At 34.7% G+C, this 14,504-nt stretch overlaps 1 protein-coding gene across 2 annotated transcripts in view; it reads left to right on the plus strand.

The window, feature by feature from the left end:
- The first annotated feature begins 203 nt into the window (after nucleotides 1-203).
- Nucleotides 204-14,504, plus strand: part of valopa (vertebrate ancient long opsin a) — a 17,908-nt gene continuing 3,607 nt past the window's right edge. For both annotated transcript variants that reach the window (XM_084093922.1, XM_084093923.1), the window contains exons 1-4: nucleotides 204-914; nucleotides 4,702-4,912; nucleotides 7,963-8,080; nucleotides 8,962-9,201. In XM_084093922.1, the coding sequence (XP_083950048.1) occupies nucleotides 575-914; nucleotides 4,702-4,912; nucleotides 7,963-8,080; nucleotides 8,962-9,201 (909 nt within the window). In that variant the 5' untranslated portion in view covers nucleotides 204-574. The remainder of the gene's footprint in view (nucleotides 915-4,701; nucleotides 4,913-7,962; nucleotides 8,081-8,961; nucleotides 9,202-14,504) is intronic.

Genomic DNA, 14,504 nt, shown 5'->3' on the forward strand with positions numbered 1-14,504 from the left:
CTCTCTAAACACACACACACACACACCGTGGAGAAGGAGCATATACAGCTCAGAGAAAAGACTATCGACGAAATCCTTTATCTGTCCCCGCGTTTGCTCGTCCAATGACTGGAGTTAGTGGAAGCGCGCGCATAGACTCTGCGTTACGCGCGCGTGTGTGTGTGTGTGTGTGTGTTTCTAAAAGCCTAATGGATGAACTTATCTTATATATCACGCGCGTGTGTTTTTCTAAAGCCAAATGGATGAAGTTATCTTATATATCACGCGCGTGTGCATGAAAGCCTGATTCCATTGAACACCTGAGTGATTCCTTGACAGACAAACGCGCAGAAGTGATGATGATGATGATGATGACGATGAAGACCTGACCTGTGATGCTCGCCTATATAAACACCATCCAGCAGCAGCAAGAGAAACTCAACAAACCCACTGCACTCGCGCTCAACAAGTTCAGGACAGCGGATTACACTGCGATCAAGAGCAGACAGTGCTGAAGCCCATCCGTGCACGCGCTGGATTCGCGATGCACGGTGATTTTCTCCAGATGTAGGTGTGTTTAGACTCGTTTAGCGAGATGGAGTCGTTCCCGGTGTCAGTGAACGGTGTGTCCCACGCAGAAGACCCGTTCTCCGGTCCTCTAACGTTCATCGCGCCCTGGAACTATAAAGTGCTCGCGACGCTGATGTTCATCGTGACCGCGGCTTCTCTCTCCGAGAACTTCGCTGTCATGCTGGTCACTTTTCGCTTTACTCAACTCAGAAAACCTCTCAACTATATCATCGTTAACCTCTCTCTGGCGGACTTCCTCGTGTCGTTGACTGGAGGGACTATTAGTTTTTTAACTAACTATCATGGGTATTTCTTCTTGGGTAAATGGGCTTGTGTTTTGGAGGGCTTTGCGGTCACCTTTTTTGGTAAGTGTAAAGTTGAGCTGCTGTTCTGGTTTTATTTTGGGGTCTGAGAGATGTATTTGAACATGCATATGCTTCAACATCCTGCATAATGTTATTACTTTTGTCTGGGTTTCAGAAATCCCAGATATAAAAACTATGAATAAATCACGTGTTTAAGATTGAACACAGTAAAAGTTATCTCTGTTTTGATTCTGTCATTGTATTTTCCTACAGTTTCGCAGGGTTCAAACTAAAGCAACATCGCTGTATTTAACGCATTACATGAATGAAGTGTATTAATCAAGTGCATGTATGCATGGCAAGCGTTTTGACTTTTAATCATTCCCAGGATATGAATTCTTGATATCAGCAGATCACATTTCACTATATAGTTAAAATGCCACATTTTTATTGAATTAGTAACAATGTTAATTCTTGATATCAGCAATGGGATCATCACTCGCAGAAATACGAAATATTGATTTCAGGATTTAATTTCAACTAGTAAAAAATATATATTTTTGATATCTGTAATTGTATTGTCAAATGTTAAATGTCACCATAGGCTGCCATTCAATTGCTGATATCAATAATTGATTTCTTACTAGTTTAAATTGCAATTTTACTTCAGGAATACAATTCTTAGTCATTCAAATTCTTAGTGAAAATCATCTTTTTATATATATATATATATATATATCAAGAATTACATGGTAGTAGTGCAAATGTCTGATATCAACAACTAAATTGCTACTAGTAAAAATCTACAATTTTTTATATTGATCAAAAATTGCCATTGTCCCTAGTAGAAATCCCATTCCTGATTTAGCATTTTAACTAGTAAAAATGTAATTGTTGATATGAAGAATTCATATTCTGGGAATAAATAAAAGTCAAAACAGCCTGCCATAGTGCATGTTTCTGTAGTGATGATCAAAAACAGCTGAAACTAAGTCAGCTTTATTTCTTTAGCGCTTTATATATTGTTTCAAAACAGATTCACTGTATAATGTATAATAATGATCAAATCAATGATGCAGAATTAGAGATCAGAGGGTCAAAGAGTTCAGAGGGTCATTAATAAAAGAAGCTGATGGGAAAAAACAGGTTAGTTTTGCTTAAACACACAGTAGTCAATCTCAGAACCATAATGAAATATAATAATAAAGCATATTAAATGCATGTAATAATAATCCAGATGAACAGCTGCTCTCACATCTGTTTCAGAACTGCAGGTGTCAGTATTTACCATTCATGTCTTCTCAGACCCACAATCACATTATCATTCATTTAGCATATTCGATTTTCTTGGAGGGAATTACTCTTTATTAATCAATATGGCTATATGTTCTGTTTTAACAGTCACACAGTAATGAGTTTCTACAGTTATTGTGTAAAGGGCTTTAGTGGCTCATGGAGGTTAAAAGCTCTCGTCTGTTTTCTCTGTTCGTTTTGCAACTGTTGTTTGTACATGATGCTGGAAAATAAATATGGTGAAGTTTTATAAATGTCATGATTTGATAATGTCAATCTGCAGATGTTTGGTGCAATATAGTGAATTATTATTATCAACTTGACAAATCTGGAAGTTCAGACAAAAAAACATCACTTACTTTATTTTATTGCAAGTTATTATTTAGCATAAAGCAGATTTAATGTTCTGAAATGACACTTTTCCTAATTTTATTTTGTCTCAGATATTGAGATAACTAATTAAATTTGCACTTAAAATATGAATAGGTATAATATATGTATATTAAAATAAATGACCCAACACAAATTATAAATAAAAGAAATGGACGTTCTGTGGTTGTCAGACTATCTTTACAAGTTGATCAACTCAGTGAATGAGAATTTAAGTGTTTAGATTTCAGTGCAAAAGTCCAATTTGAGTTATAAGAGTTACACGTCTTCTTCAGAAATGTTTTGAACTCTAATGCATCACTGTCAAGTCAGCTTTATTTCTATAGAGCTTTATACTATACAGAGGGTTTCAAAGCCGCTTCACATAAATAACTGTTGCATGAATTATAAAACGACTTTAATTGCAGCTGTAACTCTAAAAAAGTGTCATTATTCAGATGAATTCTGTTCAGTGTTGATTTAATTTAGTTCAATATCAGTCTCAATGTTTTACCAGTTATAAAAAAAAATCAATTTCAGCTTATAAAGCATCTCTAATGAGGACAATAGTGTCAGTATTTAGATTAATTCTTTTCAATGTTGATTTCATTTAGTTCAATAACAGTGTCAATGTTTCATCAGTTATGAAACTGCAAGTTCATCTCTTCATGTTTGCATGTAACTCACGGCCCAGACAGCAACATAGTGTCGGCCCTGATCCGGCCCACATCCGGTACACGTTGAATCCACATGTTCCAGATGTGGGCCGGATCTGGGGCCTCATTTATAACCCTTGCGTCACACAAAACAGTCCCTGATAGAGCCGTACGCCACTTCACACGCAGAAGTTCTGATTTATAAAAACAGGAAGATTTTGACGGAAGATTTGCGCACCTGCACACAAACTCTGATCATGTGAACATTAGAGATGGAGCAGTTTGGCGACACCGATGGAGATCTGAGGGACTGATGAAGGAAAAGCACTTTAAATCTTTAATATGAGTCCAAAACATAAATACAGTGCATGTTCACGATGACAGTTTAAATACATTAAAAAAATGATTTAAACTATGTTTTGCATCTGATATAGGCTACACATTTAGATTAAATATGCCATTCTCATTAATGGAGTTAAGTAATTAAATTATATCAAATCATATCGAGAAGTAACAACATTTTTTATATTCTAATAAATAGAAATATGTGTAGTGGATGCGATGCTGCTGAACACAACCTGTGGCATGCTGTGTTTTATTTGCTTAGCGCATGATAACAGCAGAACTCGTGGACTGAGGAAATATTTACACGCAAATAATGATCAATAATGCACAATAAGGCCTATCTGTTTCCATTAAAAATATAAGTGGAAAAGATTGAGAAAAACTTTCTCTGAAATGTATTTTATACTATTTGATTTCTTTATTCAAAAACAAGGCACGGATAGGCTACTAAATGATTTTTAGAAACGTAGCCTAATGTGACGCACATCCGTATCTCATATTTTCCTAATATTAAAAATATGACGGTAAAATATTGGAACGTAAAACCGTTAAACATGGAATCACGTGGATGAATATGCATATGCAAATGACATGCAGATTAGGATATGCATAGTAAAACGAGGCGTTGTAAGCTCATATATGGTTATTTCGGGGTGGAGACGCATGTGAACACAATCGTCCTCTGACTGGGATTATAAAGGGAATTTGCGCAGGTTCTGGCGTTCGCACGCTTTTATAAGTCTGAATATTTTTTGGCGTACGACATTTTTGGCTTTCGGGTGCACGTACACTTTTAGTAAGGATCCTACACACAGTTTTATCAGCCTGATCTCATGAAAATGCGTCTCTATAGCATGCATTGTGTTTATCGTGCAATTTATACGCGAAAATTAGTTTGTACGTGCATATGATACGCAGTTTTCGAGTGCATATGATACGCACTTTATTGCGTGTAATACACACGCCCATACCCATACGTATCATATGCATGTAAAAACTAATTTTCGCGTATAAATTGCAAGATAAACACAATGCGTGCTATAGAGACGCATTTAGTGTGAACGGGTTGTTTTATAAATGAGACCCCTGGGCCGACACGATGTTGCTCTCTGCGGGAGAGAATATAAGTGTTTCTGAAGAGCATGTTCTCAGTCTGGTGTTCATCAGTCTGACTGATCCTCCAGGTATCGTGGCCCTGTGGTCTCTGGCCGTCCTGGCGTTCGAGCGCTTCTTCGTGATCTGTCGACCCCTGGGGAACATTCGTCTGCAGGGCAAACACGCGGCTCTGGGTCTGCTGTTCGTTTGGACCTTCTCCTTCATCTGGACAATCCCACCGGTCCTGGGCTGGAGCAGTTACACCGTCAGCAAGATCGGCACCACCTGCGAACCCAACTGGTGAGGAACCACAACATCATGTATCACACTGCGGGACTGCATGAACTAGTGAAGGGGATTAGCGCACATAAAACAGCTAAAAATGCGTATAGGGTTCTACAATAACTACATTAGTAAACATGAACTTACAGACAAAAATTACTTAAAAACATATTTAAAATCAAACATTGCATCTGTAAATATTACTTAATGCTGATGCACGATATATAGGCCACCATATCGGTATCGGCTGATCAAATGTTAATTTTTATTCTTATCGTTAACCGATAAGAAAATTTGGCTGATATATTAAAGGTGATAAATAATAGATTATTTCCTTCAGCTGAGATGCTTCAGATGCCACTGTTCAACATGATGGTTTTGAATTGCTTGAAATATGTTTTGAATCACTTCAAAAAGGAAAATAGAGTTCAGTGCAACATGTGCAGCGCAAGTCTGTCATATCGGCTACATAAAATTATAATGAGAACATTAATATAATTGTGTGATTGGGGACATGATGAGACTTTTGTTTTTGAAATCAGGCTCTAAAAAATTATATACAAATTTGGATTTTGATTTATCGGCCAATATATCGGTCATTGGCATTCAAATATAAAGAATTATCGGTACCAACTTAATGCACTGTGAACTAACATGAACAATGTATAGTATTCTCATTAACAATAACAAAGGGTAAAAAAAAAATGCTGTAAAACACATATTGCTCATTGTTCATGTTAGCTAATTGTTAACTAATGTTAGCAAATTAGATCTTAGTGTAAAGTGTTACCAGTACATTTTGAAATAAAATGTACATGCACACATTATGCCTTAACCAAGAATTGCGTTTGAAAACGATGTGAACCATGTTCAAAACACTGACTTTACATGGAGATCATGATAACACTAATCATTTGATTTGCCTTTTTACTTCTAAAATCTGTGCATTGAACAGTATTTTACTGTAAAAATTACATGAAATGTCCTTTTACAGTTTTTCCCTGTATATAGTACGGGAACTTACTGTTTTACAATATTTTACAGTTAAAATTACACTTATTTTCACAGTGCATTTAATGTTAATGGTGCACTTAACTAAGATTAACACATGGCGTGTATATGGCCGCTGGTCAAGCATGAAAAACAAGATTTATTTTAAAATCTCAATTGATTATTACGGAGAAACTGATCCTAGACCAGCAGTTATGAGCAACTTTTCCCTCTAAAAGAATCAAAAGCATCAGCAGAAACTGGTTTGAGTGATAAAATCTGTAGTCTCTAGTCTTTATCTTCGTATATTCACTGTTCATTGGTTATTTTATTTCTGAATGGATTTTGTTGTTTTCATGAAACTGTTGGTAAAAGCAAATGTTGAAATTAAAATTAAGCAAGATTAATAAATGGAGAAATGTTGAAAATTCGTCAGTATTTACTACTTTCACCAACAGCCTTTATGCAGAAAGTTTGTTAACGGGTCGTGATTTCAGTCACATCGTCACTGTCTATCGTGTGGACGGGCCTTTAGGGTCATTATTATCAGTGTGTGGGTGCAGAATGTCTTTAAAGAACTTTCACGCTTGTTTCAGATTCAGTCTCTGAGGGTTCTTCGTACGCACATCTTCTAGAATTGTCTAAAAACTTTTCTTTTTCAAACAAGGGACGCCACAATATAGTATGAGTTAAATGAAGAGGAAAAGCACTCTTGGGTGAAAGTTTGACAAGCTTCATCCATTAAAGCCTAAACCAGCAGGATAATTAACCATCAGATTTATTGTCTCTTCTCTACTAATTAGTCCTTTTATCCAAGCATGTCGGCATTTCTCTGACATGCTCATTTATTTCAATTCATTTTTTGGCCATATATGAAATACTCACCAGGTTTTCTTATTCATATTCCACTTTCCCGTTGTCATTTCTGTCTTCACTCATCATCATGCGCTTTTGTCAGTCTGACAAAAAAATAGGCTATATGAAAAAAAGAAATATCCAGAGTTTTAGCCGTTTTATTGTTCTAGTCAAAAATACAAGCATCAGACACAAAATCCTTTCAGAGACATTATAAATAGCACCCAGCGCTGGTGTTTTAGGAACGGTGGGTAAATGACCTGCAGTTTTATTTGTGTAATCAGCGGTTTTTCTTCATCCCTCTTCTGGCTCAGAGTTATTTTGATTCCTTTTCTTTTTATACTCAGGCATTCTGCATTTTGCTTTGGATTAGACTGAGACTTTCATATTCACCATGGGATGCATTACCATAAAAAGTTATTTTGTGACAGAAACAAGCTTCAATAGTTATTTATGTTCGTAACAAATGTGCACGAGTCACTTAATGTGAGAAATGTGTTGAAATCATCATCTTGTATTTCAGACTTTACAGCTTGCAATTGCAAGTTTACATCTCAGAATTTTGAGAAATAAAGTCGGAATTGCGAGATACAAACTTGCAATTCAGAATTTTGAGAAATTCACGACTCTGAGGAAAATTTTTTATATCTCACAATTCTGACTTTTTTGCAAGTTTATATCTTGCAATTCAGACTCTATAACTATTAAGAAAAAAGCTAGAAACTTTAAAATTCTGACTTTTTCTTGCAAATGTGAAAATACTGAGAATAAAAAATCTAAATTGTGAGAAACTTGCGACGGCGAGAAAGAAGTATTTTATTTTGAAAATCTCACAATTCGGACTTTATGTAGAGGAAAAAAGTCAGAATTGTGACTTTTTCTCGCAATTGCGAAAATTGTGAATTGTGAGAAAAAAAGGTCACAATTGCATTTTTATTGTTTTATTCCGTGGTGGAAACATTTATCCATAAATAACACTTCAGATTTGCAACACATTGGGGCGAAAACACATCAAATCACTTCAAATCTGTTTCTAGGACAAAAGTTAAACACTACATTTTATATATATATATATATATATTATTATTATTATTATTTTTTTAAAGTTTCTAGAGTAGACAGTTTAAATGTGACCCTATATATAATAAAAAAGAATGTTTACATTTGTTAGTTTTCTCTTGGTCAGATGTTTTGCTTTACTCTCTGATTTTGTCCCACCGCAGGTATTCGGGAAACTTCCACGACCACACCTTCATCATCACGTTCTTCATCACCTGCTTCATTCTTCCGCTGGGAGTGATCGTCGTCTGTTACTGCAAACTGATCAAGAAACTGAGAAAGGTCAGTCGCTCCACAACATCTGTGTGATTCACTGAATCCTTATCATCCCAACAAACTATCATTACAACAAACTGACCCCTGATCACTGACACAGTGCTTAGACAAACCATAGAACTGATCTGAAGTCTGATAAACCTGATTTCCAGACAGTAATACTATCTACAGAACATTCCCAGATAACAGGAAACATTCTAGCAAGGTTCTCTCAAAGTTATTTGTTATCCATTAACATTAATAAAACGTTAGTTTTAAAGTTATCTGGTCTTTAAAAATGTTCAAATAACAAAAACATTATTTATACATCAGTCATGGAGTGTTTTTTTTCTGAAATGTTTCAGTTGGACATTTTTTAAATGCAACCACTTGTTTCGGAATGTTCTGAGAACATTCAAAAGTAACATTATGTTTGAAGAATGATACAATGGAACGTTCTGACTTTTCAGGAAAAGACATTCAGAAATAATGTTTTTAAAACTCAATGTCAGCAAAACATTCTTAGAGTATATTTTTGTTAGCTGGGTTATTTGTATATTTGGTTTTAAAAGACACTGAATGTATAATTCTCAGTAATATTATTGATTCAACTGGACCGACACGATTGGAGGAGAACAAAAACTAAATTGAGCCGAATAATGACACTATTGTCTTATCATCTTGACTTTTCATAGTGAATGAATTTTGCAGCATCGACACTTATTGAATTGAATTGAGCTAAAAAATGATTCTGTCATTTTCACTGTTTATCACTGCTTTGAAACAATCTGTATTGAACAAAGCGCTGTAGAAATAAAGGTGACTTGACCTGGCTTATATTTCTACATCATCAAATATAGCCACGCTACCGATTATTTTGTCAACAGACATTGCGTGTGTGTTTGCAGGTGTCCAACACCCACGGCCGGCTGGGTAACGCGAGGAAACCTGAGCGTCAGGTGACCCGTATGGTGGTCGTGATGATCGTGGCCTTCATGGTGGCCTGGACTCCATACGCTGCGTTCTCCATCGTGGTCACAGCTCATCCCAGCATCCACCTGGACCCGCGACTGGCCGCCGCTCCCGCGTTCTTCTCCAAAACAGCAGCCGTCTACAACCCTGTCATCTATGTGTTCATGAACAAACAGGTGACGTTACATTCATGCACTTGATCCAAAGGGCCCCACTGCAAAAATGATTTTCTTAATTAGTATTTTTGTCTTGTTTCCAGTCCAAATATCTAACAATTCTTAAATCAAGATGCATTTACTAAATGAGTAAAATGCCATAAGATATTATGTCTTGTTTTCTGTGGAAATAAATACAAATTTAGTGAGTTTTTGCTTGAAACAAGCAACATTATCTGCCAATGGGGTCAGAAAAATAATCTTAATTCAAATCTTGATTTTTTTGATTTATCGGAAAACAAGATATAATTTCTTAAGTCATTTTACTCATCTAGTAAATGCATCTTGATTTAAGAATTTTTAGATATTTGGACTGGAAACAAGACAAAAATACTAAGTAACAAAAGCATTTTTTGCAGTGTAGATCTGTTATAGATCTGTATCAGAAAATGACTAGTCATCCAACCATTTATATCATCAAAACAAGCCAATATGGAGGTGGTGGGGAAAGGAGCAATGGAAGTTAAAGCCATGATGACAGATAATGTTACCTAAAGGAAGCGTGTAGATGATGAAGAGAAGAGGTCCAAGTACCGAACCCTGGGGGACACCGTGTGAGACAGTAGTGGACTTAGAGAAACCAAGAGCAGAGAGTCGTGAGATGAGAATGCTGTGAGAGATTGTGTCAAATGCAGAGGAAAGGTCTAACTAATTAAAATGCAGATGGAGCCTGAGTCAATGGCGATAAGGAGATCATAAGAAGGTTTAGTGATCCGCCTTTCGCACTCTCGACAACACTGAGATTGGAAACTTCATAGAGGTTGTGAGATAAATACGTTTGAAGTTGAGCAGCGACCACTTTCTCAAGCAACTTCGAAAGAAATGGAAGATTCAAGATTGGTAGAATTGAATTGCAGTATATGTAAACTACAGAGCTTTGATCATGAAACTATGCATTTAAATTGGTGCTGGGCAACGATTAATCGCATCCAAAATAAAAGTGTGTGTTTACATAATATATGTGTGTGTACTGTGTATATAATTATTTTGTATAAATAAATACACACATATGCATGTATATATTTAAGAAATATTTGCATGTATATACTGTGTGTGTGTATATATATATATATTTACATACATACACACACAGTATATACATGCAAATATTTCTTAAATATATACATGCATATGTCATATATATATATATATATATATATATATATATATATATATATATATATATATATATATATATATATAAAGAGAGAGAGAGAGAGAGAGAGAGAGAGAGAGATAATACTTTTTCTTAAATATATACATGCATGTAGTATGTGTATTTAAAAAAATAAATAATTTACTTTTATTTTGGATACAATTAATCGTGATTCATCGTTGCCCATCACTAAATCATCTTACTAAGACATGTCATTGGCAGATAATATTGATATTTATATAATTTGACTATACTGTTGTAAAGATCTCAGTTATTTACATTTGCTAGCATCAGAATTTAATGTTACTTTTTGTGCATGTGAATATCAGCATCTCAGCATATCTTTGCTCAGTTTGAGTCTTTGAATAAAATTTAGATTTTTTCCCCTCCATATTCTCACTATATCAGACTATATGAGCCTGATTTATCAATAATGATTTTTAACTCAATTAACTGTTCAAAATGAGATTTTCCTATTATTTCACATGTCAGTCTTTACAGTGTTAATGGTCTGGGCTTGAATGACTGACAATAAAAAGTGCTGCTACAAAGTAGCTAAAAATCAAAAAGTATCAGCTAAAATCTTGAGAATTACGGTTTGTTAGTTATTATATTTAAAGGAGATTGAAACCGTTGTCATAATTGAACCCCAGATCATCCTGAGCTTGAAGGAGACGTTGTTTGTTACGGGAATCAAACCTGCAACTTCTGATTATCAGTTTTAGTGTTATAGTTTTATCCACACTTTCCAGAGGTTTTGGGAACACTTCTGAATAGGCAGTAAGTCATGTGCATCTTCATCCATCTTCATCATCATTATTAGCACAGTGACAGCGTTACACAAACTCACCCTTTGAATGGTGTAGTTAGTTGTTAGCTTCATCATAAATAATAAATGGATCATCAATAAATGACAAGTAAAATGCAGCGTGAAGCATTTTTTAAAGCTTTTTTAATACCTTCATCTTTCTCAAAGCTCTATAAATAAATACATCATTTAATAAAGCAGTTCAAACGTCTGAAGATTTAAACGTGATGTTTTGATCATAAGAGAAGCTTTTGATCCAATACTGAAAGACAGACGGGGTAAATCTTCACTTGAATGACTTTAATGTTGATTTCTGGTGAAATTACATCAACATTAGACAAACATTTTCTGTGGACTGTCAGTGTTTCTATCAGTAAATGGATTTGGACCTCAAGCATTTCCAATCAATATGCAATTCAAACAGGAAGACACAATTATATGGTTAAAAAATCAGCTAATTACAAGATTAGAAAACTTTTTAAAGACAATAGTGTGTACTAGTATTATTGATTTATCTGCACTACAACATCAGATGAGAACAAAACTAGAACCAAACTGAGCTGAGCTGAATAATGACTTTAACTATAAAACTTTGACAGAGTTATTGAACTGAATCAACATCGAACTGAATTGATCTGAATAATGACACTATTGTCTTCTGTTGAGCGGCTTTATTAACTGAAACTGAATTTGCTTCATAATAGTTTTTAACAAATTTTAGTTTTTGTTTTAGTTGTATTATAGTTCTGTTTAAATTTGCTTTTATTTTTTATTTTAATGTTAGTACAAATTTGAGTAATTTCGTTATGTGCTTTTGTCATTTTATTATTATTATTTTTAAATGGCTGCTTTAGGTTTAATTTATTTTTTATTACAGTTTTAGTTCATTTTAGTGCTTCAACATAAACTTATTTCATGTTTTTTTGCCAAGGCGACATTTCTAGTCTACATTTAGTTGAAGTTTTTCGACTAATATTTAGATTTTATTTAGTGTCAGCTTTATTTAAATGAACAGAAATGTCTTTAATAGTTTTAGTTGAACCGTATTGTATAAAGCGCTATAGAAATAGAAGTGACTTGACTTTAAGCGAACATTAAATCAAGACGGATGCCGTTGCAGTTTGCTTTGCTAAACTGTAATTTTGTGATGATGCTTGTACTTAAATTTTGATCTTAAGCATAATATTGCATGAAGATCTCCAGGCACAGCAAGAAACTTTCCTGCGTCCCAGTTACGAGTAAATAGGTTACTGGAGCTGAAAGACCTTGAAGGAATCGCCTGACGGAAATAAGTCCTTACGCAAGCCAGACGTTTCCATTTAGGATTGAGCTTGCTTTCAAATATATTCTGAATGAGAAGAAGTGCACAGGACATAGTTTATGGATTTAGAAAAAAATCCTGAAGCTGTCATGGTGGGTTGATATCGCTTCACTAGAGCTGACACATTTGACTTATATTACTGAAATAAAAAATAAATAAATAAACACCTGCAGTGTGGATCAAACCGGTGCACTCCAAAGGAGAAGATGCTGAATTATTGAGCATAGACGTAAACAGTGTTTGGCCGTGTCACATCTTTCCTGAGCTGGAGCTGTCAGTTATACACACAAACACTGTCCACACTCCACATGAAGAGAGCTCCTATTCAGAAACCTGCGGAAATAAGTGCACGACAACACAGTGATGGTCATCTATTAGATAAATGTGACCCTGGATCACGTCTCCAGTCTCGAGTCGCACGGGTTTATCTGAGGCTATAGCCAACAATACATTGTATGGGTCAAAATGATCGATTTTTCTTTTATGCCAAAAATCATTAGGATATTAAGGAAAGATCATGATCCATGAACATATTTTGTAAATTTCCTACCGTAAATATATAAAACATTTATTTTTGTGAGTGAATGCAGCACAATCGCCAACATAAATGAAAAACTATTTTTTTTCAGTGAAGAGACTGAGCATTTTATAACATTTGTAGACTCTGTCAGTTACTAATTACTTTTGGGCATTACTAATATTTAGGGGTGTCACAATATATCGCAATACAAAAATGCAACAATATGTATCGTGGATAGTTCAACCCAAAATAAAAATTATTGTGTGAGAAAAAGTTCAAGTTTTTTGAGTTTTAGTGTGGGTCCTGATGATGCCAAAAGTGGCCTATATCGTTTTAAATCCATCTAGTCAGTGACAGAGTGAAAGCATATTCATCTGAAATAATTCTGTGTTTTCAGTTTCAGAATCATGAATATTGTTATTCTGTCTCTATTGTCCTGCATTGGGTTATTAACACCAAGCCCAAGCCTACTTACACCCCAGTGTAATTCCAAATTTAGCATTTTAATTAACAGAACATTAAACATGTTTACGTGTTATCATATGTCTTGGAGTATTGCAATAATATCGTATTGTGAGTTTAGTGATACATATTTACATATCGTGATATGTATCGAATCGTGACATGAGGGTATCGTTACACCCCTACTAATATTGCATTCTTAAAAGATATCTATTTTTTAACCTACTTTCATTTGTAACCCATTGAAGAACTGAATCAAACTGATGGAGCAGCCGTGCCTCAAATCATCTTCATCTGATGACAGACAATGCAATTTGTGACCCTGGACCACAAAACCAGTCACATGGGTCAGATTTTTGCAATTGAGATTTATACATCATCTGAAAGCTGAATAAATAAGCTTTCCATTGATGTGTAGTTTGTTAGGATAGGACAATATTTCAAACATTGAGAAAATCACAGTTTCTTCCTCAGTGATTTTTGTCTTGTTTTCACAAACAAATATCTAAACATTCTTACATCAAGATGCATTTAATTGAGAAGCAAGTTAATATATTAAGTCTTCTTTTCTGAAAATATATATATCAAAATTAACCAAGTTTATGGTTAAAACTAGAAACAATATCTGCTGTAGAGTTAATTTTTTAAAATCTTAATTCAAACTTTTTTTTCTTACCCTATTTGCAGATATTTCTTCTTGTAGCAAAAACTCACTTAATTTTGATACGTCTTTGTCATTTGATTTTCTAATAAATGTATCTTTAGATACACTGTTGTGTTGAAAAACATGGCAAAAATACCGAGGAAGAAAATGCATTTTTTTGCAAAGTAATTTTTTAGTGAATTGCATGATAAAACTCAGATTTTGAACCTACAGCCAAGATGTGTGGCTGAAACTCCTCATCTAAACAGAAAAACTGAAGCTTCATCCTCAGAACTGAAGAGACACAAAGTGACTTTAGGTCACAAACTAATTAGTGTCAATCGGATTCAGTGG

Source organism: Abramis brama (genome assembly GCF_963993115.1).
Source record: "Abramis brama genome assembly, chromosome: 19".
In the NCBI taxonomy this organism is placed as follows: domain Eukaryota; kingdom Metazoa; phylum Chordata; class Actinopteri; order Cypriniformes; family Leuciscidae; genus Abramis; species Abramis brama.